This window comes from Dromaius novaehollandiae, chromosome 23 (genome assembly GCF_036370855.1).
Source record: "Dromaius novaehollandiae isolate bDroNov1 chromosome 23, bDroNov1.hap1, whole genome shotgun sequence".
NCBI classification, from domain to species: Eukaryota; Metazoa; Chordata; class Aves; order Casuariiformes; family Dromaiidae; genus Dromaius; species Dromaius novaehollandiae.
In genome coordinates, this window is record NC_088120.1 from 8,034,788 (window position 1) to 8,045,894 (window position 11,107).

At 43.2% G+C, this 11,107-nt stretch overlaps 1 protein-coding gene across 1 annotated transcript in view; it reads right to left on the reverse strand.

Moving 5' to 3' along the window:
- CLIC4 (chloride intracellular channel 4) overlaps positions 1–10,353 on the reverse strand; it is a 34,306-nt gene extending 23,953 nt beyond the window's left edge. Inside the window, exon 1 of the mRNA XM_064525110.1 lies at positions 10,163–10,353. Within this exon, the coding sequence (XP_064381180.1) occupies positions 10,163–10,234 (72 nt within the window). The 5' untranslated portion in view covers positions 10,235–10,353. The remainder of the gene's footprint in view (positions 1–10,162) is intronic.
- Positions 10,354–11,107: the final 754 nt, after the last annotated feature.

An 11,107-nucleotide genomic window follows, 5' to 3' on the forward strand; every position in this document is an offset into this window, starting at 1 on the left:
AGATATTAAGAGAAAGTTTAACACCAGTACCACCAAAATAGGCAAACTAATGGAAGTGAACAAAGTCTCAGACCCTTCGTTATCAAAACGCATTAAAACCAGCACACCTGCTATGCCAGCAAAAACCAAATGGCAACTTTAGCAATTCCTTCCAGCACCTTTGTCGCCTTCTCCCACCAGACAAACTAATGGGTGTTCAAGCAAGGAATGCTTCACAGTTGAAAACATCCTCTTGCTTTAAGGATTAGGCAGCAGGAGCTGCTATCACCACATCCGGGTGAAAGGAGAAAGGGAAAGACCTGGAAACCACTTTCTGCACATACTTTGCCTAATGGGATGTTACTGCCCTACAGGCAGAGGTGTCCAAAGACTGTGATGCGGATCCCAGCTGAAGAGCCTGGATCTCCTCATAACAAAACCGAAAAGGACAGAAGAGCGACCATGTGAAATATTTGCCCAAGACAGCACTGCTAGCCTCACAAAGATGGTGTTTGTCTTTACTTCCCCTTTACATTAGAATTCACAACTGGCAAAGATGCCACATACCTAGCATGCTATTTAAGTTCCTTTGTCTCATTTCTGAGTGCTTATTACAGCTGACATTTGTCATGTTCGTGAACCAACTCTTTCCTTTAAAAACCTTTGTTAACAGAAAAGAAACTGTTGCACGTTTAAAGATCCATGTTGGCCTCTTAAGAGAGGCAGGAGCAAAGGCAAATCTCAAACAACTGAGGGCTGCTGCATATCAAAGTTTCAAGGTGCAGGTCCCACCTATCCCAGCTGATACCACAGCACAGCTTGTTAGCAGAGCCACTGCACTTTCTGTAACACAAAGCAGCCTCTAATGTATTTTGAGACCTATCCTGCTCATTTACTGCTAATGTAAGTTAAAAAGTCACTGAAGATTCGGTCAAAGCACAAAATAAGCATGCAGCATCCATTAAAAAGTTATCCACACTATTAAATATCTCTGACAAGTAAGTAACTCCTACACCTCTTTTATAATGTTACGATTCCAAATAAAACATCCAACATCTTTCTCATAACTTCAAAGGTCAGGAGTTTGACAGTTTAAATAGCTTTTTCTTCATCATTTGCTGCATTGTGGGCAGATGAGCCTACAGCATCACAGACAGTGCACCACATCATGCCTTTTCCTATAGAATCCTGTTCTCTAATTGCATTATTAACCTCCACCCTAAGTTTCCCCACTGCCTATCAAGTGCTTTAAAAATAGTTGCCTTCTGTGTTTAAAAGGATGCGGCAAGATAAGCATATGCCTCGTTACCATCTACAAATAAGAAAATATCTTGCAGGAAAAGAAGGTACATTAGTTTCCAAGTTGAAGATACCTGATCTCAGAAACCATTAAATGAAGCTTACAGCAGCTGTATCATAGCCTTATCCTTATAGGAATGATATTGATTAGCGTAGCCCCTTTATTTGATCTTTATAAGGGAATTTAAGAAAAGTTTGGTAATTTGATACCAATTAGACTTAAACTTTCAGACAAACAAAAAATAATTTTAGATCTATAAAGCAATTTAGGTAATCACTGCTATTTTACATAACTAGAGTCCTTTAAGAAAGGGGGGAAAAAAACAAATAAAAGAGGCAAAATGCTCATACCTGGAATTCACTGCAAATACAAAAAAGCCTAAGGAAAAAAAATGAACTTAGCTTCCTGCATGTTCTCGGGATTTGACTATTAAATCAGGGAAAGGAATGCTTATCTTCTCATTCAAATTGCCTCTTAAAGTCATTACTTTTTAGATAAGCCACCACTGTGTTAGACATTTGACTGTGGCAGCAGCTGACCATCTTAGGATGATGCTATTTTTAGTGCCTTCGGATGTTGCTCCTAACAAAAAAAAAATAGACTTTTCTTGTACAGTTTCATGCACCTCTTGTTTATTGCCATCCCATTATCAGTGTAACACTCTTGGGGAAAAAAAAGCTTTGGGATTTTCATGATATATTAAAGTAACTTCATAATTCAGCAGAAATTAATTAAGCATTTTCAGTTCTTTAGAGAAAAGAAATTATCCCATGTTTGTCCTTCGGGAGAATCAGATAAAGAGCCAGATCAAAACCTGTATTAGATACTAACCGCCAGTTTTCTTCAGTGAGGAAATTAACTTAATGCTATGAATACAAAAACTTGGGATTACTGTGGATAATCACAAACATGATTTTTTTTCTAGATTAACATAGGAAAAATAGAGTAATTCAGTTATTAAATAACCATAGAAACTGGCATCTCATCTCTATCCCTCTTACTTACAACGCCTTTAACAAAGTGATTCAGTTGTAACAAACCTAGATGAGATAAATATAGCCCAACTGACTAAAATTTGGTATGTAACAGCTTGACACATTCTTACCATACTCTAGGGCAAATCTAGAGGTAGGCAGTTAACTACACAGTAACGAGTTTGTTCAGGTAGTGCTTGAAACTTTGGGTACCCGGCATTTGAACCTGGAACAGTCACTGTAAATGACTGTGTCCCCTCTCCACCCCTCAAATTTGCTAACAAAGTACAGCATGTGCTTTGGCTACAGTCCAAGGGACCTATTTCCAAACCTCTCCACAAATGAAGCACCTCTAACATTTACAGGAAAGACAGGCAAACTTTGTCGCTGGGACTGAGAAGCCCAAGTAAAATTTCTGTCTTTGGCATTTAAGTATTCTTCAGACAACCTTGTGAGCACGCCTCACTTCTGCAAGACAGAAAACAAAGATCCCTGTTGATAGTATACTATAACCTAATCTACAGAGCTAGGACAACCAATGAGCCGGACAGGTTAGCAATGAAGAGCTGCTCAAGCTTCATCCCATGCGCTGTTCCATCACCACCAGCAGTCAAGTCATTCAAGTTGCCAGGCTGACTTAGATTTAACCTAGAAGCAGAAGAGCCAATGCCAAGTGCCCAAATGAGTTTCATGTCAAAATGCTTGCCCAAAGCAATGAACTGAGGGGTTCAAAATTCTGATAAAATAAGGAATACAGCTAAATATACAACTGCTTCCAAATCAGAAAGTAAATGGCAATATCCACAGAAGAATGTGCCTGTGAGAAAAAAATAGCTCAAATTCTCAAAACTCACTGAAACAGAGGCGTAGTTTTGAACCTGTGCACCTTGATCACAGCATACTCAGAAGTTCTAGCTAGGAAAAATGTTATCTTAGACTGCGATGGTGTTGGAAATTTTTATTTTAGAGTAGATGCAATAGCAGGGTTTTGGTGGAGGCTTGCTTCCTTTTTTAATTTGCTCTTTATTGCTTCTGGTTCCAGTGCAAGTATTGTGCAATTTATTTATTAAAAGGCACCTCTATGAACATATTCCACATCCCTTGGGATACAGTATCCAAATTTTTCATTCGCAGAGTAGAACTTCCTCCTTCAGGACATTTTGCCTCATCTCATTAAGCTACAGTACAGCATGTCTCACTAGAGTGAGTAATACAAGCTTTGAAAGACTAGAGAAATACATTTATGCTTACTTTAATTTTATTTTTAGACAAAACCATGTTAAAAAAAAAACAAACTATTTCCTTTATTTAAAAAAAGCAGCTCAAAGTACAGACTATCAAACTCTAGCCAAACTAGTAATGCTTTAAGAGAGCCAGAAAAGTCTGAAGCTGATCCAGTAGCACTGACTGATCTCATTAGCTCTTCTCATGAAAATATACAGATATGACTTCACTCCTGGATTACACTCCTATATTTAGTTTATACCTAATATGGATATTTAGTGTACAGAACTAAGCCATTTCCTTTCCTCGTGTACAGTTCCTTGCCCTTTGTCTAACCAACAATACAAGGAATAAGTTTGAACTCTTAGAGAACTCACACACAAAGACATCTGTAATTAATAGCAGTTTAGCTTATGTTTTTAACTTCAGCATAAATAAACACAGCATCTAAGCTATGAAACCAGATTGTGCCACAACTGCACGTTTAACCTGTTGGAAAAAAAATATACTCAAAACAAATCTAAAAGATTTAGCTATTATCCTTCACAGGAAAAAATATTCTAAATAAAGGATTTAAAACTCCTGAAATCAAAACCCTATTTGAATTCATATCAAGGAAAACAGTCTTCATACTTCCAAACGCTTCTACAGTGGCAGACAAAAACACCTTACTTTCTCCTACGCTGCCTAGTTAAGGTCTTGTAGAATTGCACTGCTCATCTGGATACTACAGGCTTATCAGCTGCAGGGCCTAATCAGCAACAGACCACCTCATAAAAAAAAAAAAAAAAAGACAAAAAATTAAATTACTGGCAAGTATAGATATTGAATCTCAAAAATAGTTTTGGTGGATTTCTAAGTGCTACATCTGGCCCAAACAGAATTTGGAATTGATGCAGGCACCATTATAGAAGTGTGTAGGCCTTGTGTTAGCCGCATCAGAGCAAAGAATAACTGTCTCATTCAAAAGTGAATCTGAATATGGTCTCACTGGTGAGAAAATAACAAGAGCTCAGAGTTCTTTCTGTCCCTTTTGACTAATGTAAACTTTTAAAATCAAACTTGAACCCTCAAAGTACAAAAGTCACTTTCCAAAGTACATAAATTACTATTTAGCTAAAAGTTCAATTAATTCCCTGGTTAGACTCTCCCAAACATAGGTTTTATAAAGAACAACCCAACCTTCAAAAATCCACAAGTTCAATAACAAGAGCCAGCTACAGAACAAGCTACTTCTCTGTTCACCCCATTCACATGAAAAGAAAGACGGCAATACTTTTTGAATAATACAAGGAAAACTCTTCCCTTACTGTTCCTTCCAGACGATTAGGTCAGGATGGCCGGTGGAAGACTGGACAGTGATATAGAGTCACTTCAGGCTGTGAGAGTAATGATCACTAACGTCTTAGGATGCTAATACTGTCACAGTGCTGCCCACTGAAAAACCATCAGACCCTCCCACTCGCTTCCCAACAGTGAAACAGTGAGTTTGTATGAAAATTCCTCACCCGCATGGTACTTCTCAACAGTCAATTATCTCTATAGTCCATTATCTCTACCTACAGGGGAGATATCTCTTTTAAGAGGCTTCTCATTCTTTCCAAATATATTTATACTATCTTTGACATTGCATTAAGTATACTCTTCTCTGCTTCTGCGAATTCCTTAATACACAGAGACAGTTACAAGCTGACATACAAAAACATCAAGCCTAAGACTCAGACTGCTTAGGTCCTCGATGTGCATTTTTTCCCTGACTTTTGATAGTTCCAGAGCTTAAAGTTTGTCCCACAGTATGTGTTCGGATACACAGACGATTGCTTCTCTCACGCCTCCAAGCCTTCTAGTGCATAGCCTCAGACGTTTCCCATCTGCGAAAACTGGGAACAGTTTCTTTTACAGCAGTCTCTATGTTCAAGGAATGCATCTGGGGTTTACAGCATTTGTAGCAAATGACTCAGAAGTACCACCTCAGATGACCATACAATCCTAACCGTCAGATTATCAGACTGTGAAGGGCAATGAGTTGAAATCCAGGAACTCGGCCAGTTCTCATACTACTTTGTGAGGAAAGGAGGAAAAGTGCACAAGTGTCAGACATCTTTCAACTGCAAAGTAAAACAGAAGGCCTCTTGACAACCCAACTGAACTGTCTAGATGTTCATCATTGGAAAGTGGAGGATATATGCCAATGAATAAAACCACTGCCACTGAAGTTTATTCAGAAGCAATTTCTGACTCAAGAAAAGCTAACTCATCTGTGTAAACCCTCTGGAAATGACTGTTAGTTTTTTACTTTTCAGTATTTTAGAAAAAAAAGTAAAGTTTAAACTTGAAACCATCTCAATATTTGTAAAGTGAATATTGTACCACATGCACCACCTTTTATACAAGAAATTAGACCCAAATCAAAAAGACAAGGAGGTTTCTGGCTATGAGAACTCTCCCAAGCGGAATTTTAAGGAGTATAGTTTGCTGGCCAAGAAGGGGAAAAAATGATTTATTACAATTAAGCACAGGATATACCAAGACATTTATGCCTCAGCTTAAAGAGGGATCCCTTGTGATACTCCTGTATTTGCTCAAAAGCAATAACCTGCACATGAAGTTTTGTTATCTATACCAAATGCATATCAAAGGCAGGCTGAGAAAATTCTCAGGTGCTGAGGTTATTACATCGTTACCTCCAAAGGATAATCTTGTATGCAAGGAAGAGACTTATCTAAGCAGATTATCAAGTGGCAAGCCTGTCCCGACAAGATCATATCTGAGAAGCAACACTGCATGTCTCTAGTCATGTTATTTCCTAATGTAGATTATCTTTTTAATTTTATGGCTATACTGCAGTTGATAAAAGAAATAAAAAAAAAAATGGTGACAAACAAGTTCATGGGATGGTTTGTTATAAATCAATATACAGCAGCTATACTACTCCAGAGTAACACAAGAGAGCTTAAGCAAGGATACTCACAGGCAATGAGCAACCAGAAGACAAAGCCAAACCTGAATGTTAGCAACTCAGGTCAAATATATTTTCTCTCACCCAGCACTGAACTAGTATCATTGCTGTCCACTGCTACAGATGTACATATGCATAAATCCCTTTCCTGCCATGGGCTCTAACATTTCATTGAACAAAGGACCACAAAATGGATCCAGATCTTAGAAGGCAAACAGCTCACTTGCCAATTCTGTTTAATTCGGATATACAAAGTGTAGACAGGCTTCTGTTTACAATCATGGGGAGTGCTTTACAGTTGGGTATCTCACTAAGTGTGAATTCACAGCATTTTTCTATGGGCAGTACAATTCACAGGCCAACTGTGCTTTAGATAGAGATGCTATCTGATTTTCAAAACAGGTGCCCAATTTCACAATGACATCTTATCTGAAAGATGCCAGATATCCAAGATCTAATTAATTTGCAAGTATACGCACGTTACGCAGTTTAAGAAGAGAGCATCTTCCTTCATGATTACCCATGTTACCATAACCCAACGCCTCAATGCCAACAGATAGACGACTAAGAATTACTTGTTTGTTGAGGTTTTCTTCTTAAACACTGAACTTGTTGATCAGCTGTGTCCTCACCTTGCTATTACAAAATAAGGATGCATTGCTGACTGCCCTCTGGAACACTATGGGCTGAGCTTTGGGCATCTTCCACCCACATCTCTTCTGTACACAGTCTTAAACAAACTGTACGATTGCATAAGCTGTATTCTGTGGTTTCACAGATGATTGGTTCTATTTGGCCAAATCAGTCTGCCACACTTTTTATTTACAATAAAAATCCAGACAAGATCAACTAAACTGCAGTTATTATAAGTGGCCTATAAGAGCTGTATCCAAATCACAATGCTCCAGTTTCTCCGTGCATGTTCATTACAATGCAGTCTTCACTACTCTAAAATGCCACAAGGGCATATAAAATATTCTTATTAGACAATGGAAGCAGGCCTCCCTTATTAATAAAACATGGGAACATAGTAGGAAACTAAATGAAATCAGATACATCACTAGTTTCTCCTAATCAGCTCTCAGAGGAAAGACTTGACAAATACTTACACTAAGTTAAAGGAGGCTGCAGACAGCCCACCAGCACTCGAATGAGAAAACTGCTGCAGTTACTCATTACATGAGATCAAGACAAACCTCGTTCACCTCAGTTCCACCACCGTACTACAAACATTTTCTTAGCTAAATATCCTAACTCTGCACACGCTTTATCACAGAATATGAAAATACAAGTTATAACAGACTGATACACTGTCTTCTTCAATAAATCAAAGCAATCTATGGGTGTCTAACAGCTATTTGTATCTGAGAGCTAACCATGTGTGCACGCCTCGCCATGCTGTGCCACCCCTCCTTCACCGATTCTGTTACTGATCACAATTTAATAAGATGCAAACCCTACATTTCGGGCACAAAGCCAAACAGTTTCTCCTGCTGCTTCACAAATGTGTTTCTCAGGCTTTAATCCATACCTTTGTTTCATCTTAGTCTGGCTGCTACAATCCTTTGTACGCAGGTCATACGGTTACCGCCCTTCAGCCGCAGGCATTTGGCATAGGTTTCTTTTTTGGTCCAGAAGTCTTTCCATTACCTCTACACCAAGAGCTTCACTGGCTGACAGCACGCAGGTTGAACCGAGACCCCATATACTGTTCTAGAAGTGATTATCTGTGTTGTGAAGTCTTGTTCTAATGCTCAGTAACTGCATCATTTTTCTAGATTGTACTAGATTCAGGTGGAAAACATGGAATAGATGAAAGCAGACAACCTGTGCTTCCCACTGACAGAACACAAATGACTAAATCAAAATCTAGCACTCTTCTAGACAGACACTATTAGCTTTATTGACTAAGCATAAATATTTTGCTTGCATTTATATGAAGTGACCATCTTAGAAGGCTAGATGGGTAGAAAACAAGACCTGTTTACCCGAGGACCACGAAGACAGACAAGAATAACTTCTTTTTTAACTTTAACTAAAGGCAGACAGTATACAGCTTGCAGCAATCATTCATAACACTGGAAAAAGGCTTCCTTGACGGAGACAGTACTCACTGATAATCCTGAAAATAGCCTTCTTAAATCCATGCCAATAAAGGCATTTCAACTGAGAATGACAGAAAATTTTCCTTTCCCTTTTTTTTTTTTTAAAAAAAAACCTTTCACATATTCTAACATCTTTATTGGTCCAATACTGATTTAATCAGAATCAATATATCTTTCACACAAGTAATACTACACCTTCTTCCATGCTCCTCCTCATGCATGAAATATCCTCTTTAAACAGAGCCACAAAGCTTACACTTCCCCCCAAATCTTTTAGCCATCAATCACTGTCCTGACTTCTGCTTAAAAAGAAAAAAAAAAAGCCTACTGGCTTTAAGACAGATGAAGATAAGTTGGCATGTTATACACATTATAATAAAGAACTACTGCTATAAGTTATAGATTACTCTGAATTATTTAACTGCTATATTTGTAAACCCTAACCTCTACCTGGAAACCTAAATATTTTGACTAAAACCAGGTGTGCAATCCTCCACTGCAATGTTTTCCCTAGGTCCTGTTACTGCATCTTAAAACTACTAGCAAGCCTGAAAAGGATTAATTCAACTTTTTTAGAGTGACGTTTAATAAATAAATAAAAATTTGTATTTAATGACTTATTTGCAAAGCTGTATCTAGCCTAGTAGAGCTTTTCACGTCTGTCACCATGGCTTTTATAATAAGCAATTTCCAAGAACTTAGATGAAGGCGTTCCAGTATTTTCTGACTGCAACAGAAAGAAACTTCACCAGAGGAATTAAGTTTGAAGAAAGCCTCTTTGGAAAAAAAGTGCATGTAAACAGGAAAAAAACAACACAAAAAGAAGGCGAGTGCTGTTTACTCCCTATCTTTTTGATACGAAGCACAAAAAGGAAGGTGCTGCACCCCCGGAGCCCCAGAAGATGCAAAATATTGCATCATGCCGCCACACAGGAATGCGAAACGTGCGGGGACGGTCCCATATGGCATCCTCGGCAGACAGGGGCGGCACCACACGTGCTCTATTCTTCCAGCTCGGGAGAAAAACCGGCGACGCGTTTGAACGCCGGGTCTCGGCCACAGCGGTTAAGGCTGCGGGCAGCGGACTCCGAGAAAAGCAACTAGTGTTTTTACCCCCCACGCGGGGCGGAAAGGGCGCGAGCGCTGTGGGGAGCCAGCCCTCCCCGCCGCCGCCGCCCCCAGCCCCGCTGCAGCCTCCGCTCCCCTCGCCTCGGCCCTCGGGAAAGAAGTTTCCAGCACAGGCGCACACGGGCACTTTCCCGACGTGAGTCCCGGCGGCTCGCGCGGCCCCTCGGCGCCAGGGGCCCCGCCGGGAGCCGCCCCGAGGAGGGGGGTAGAGGGGTGGGGGGTGGGGGACCCCGGCCGCGCCGCCTCCCCCCCGGCCGCGGCGGGCAGAGAGCGGCTCCCCCCGCCCGGCAGCGCGGAGGGGCGGCGGCAACAATAGGCGCGGAGCGGCGAGCGGGCGGGCGGGCGGGAGGCGGCCGCGCCCCGAGCGAGTTGCTGAGGGGAACTCGGAGCCCCCGGGCCGGGCTGAGGGGGGGGGGGGGGGGCGGCAGCCGTTTAACGGACGAGGTTGGGGGGGGGGGCGCCCAACGGCCGGGACCCCCCGCGCGCGCCTCACCTTGACGAAGAGCTCGATGACGGGCTCCTTGTCGCCCTCCTTGAGGCCGTTGACGGGCACGGACAGCGCCATGCTGCAGCCTCCGCCTGCCTCTCGCCTCGCCCGGTGCTGCCGAGCCGGGACGGCGACGCGCCGCCGCTCGCCTTCCCCCGCCCTGCGCGCGACTGCGGGCGGCCCCGCCCGCCGCGGCCCAGGAGCCCGGGCGGAGGGGCGGGGCTTGCGCTGGGTGGGCGGGGCCAGCGCCGAGGTGGGCGGGGCCGAGACGGGGCAACGGTTTCTCTGACGGGGCGGAGGGCGCGGCGCGAGCCGGCCCGGGGGGAGGGGAACCCTAACGGCTGCGACCGGGCCTGGCCCCGGCCCTGCCGGCAAGGGGGGACCCCCCCCCGCCGCCCCCAGACCGGGAGAACCCCCTCGCCACCGGGATCCCTCCCGCTGCGGCCCTCAGCAGCGCAGCCCCCGCGCCAGGGCCTCCGAAACAGCCTCTTTCCTGGCTGGGAGGGGAAAAAAAAACCAGAAAAATCTATTTAGAGAGGTTTCCAGCCTAGTTTCTCCCTCGCTATTAAGGTCAGGGACTGGGGAGCCAGACAGAAAAAAAGAAACGCGCAGGAGATTTGGGCGAAGCGACGGAACGAAATTAAACCGCTCGCCTTTTTCCAGCCTTTGCACCAAAATAGCAGCGCGGCCCGCGCTCGCGTTTCCCCCCGCCGCCGAGGCCGGCTCGAACAGAGCCGCCTTTATGCCCCAGCAGCACCCGCCCTCCCTCGCAGCCCTTCCGTTTGCGGGAGCTCAGGCTCTATTTTTAATAGTCTGAGCTCAACCTGCACGTCTGGTTCCCAGGGTGGGATGCGCCGGGGCTGCGGGGCGGCACCGGGGGCCTGGCAGGCCCAGCTCTGTGCCCGGCGGCTGGGCCCAGCCTCCCTGTAATTTGTACCCAAATGTTTCCAG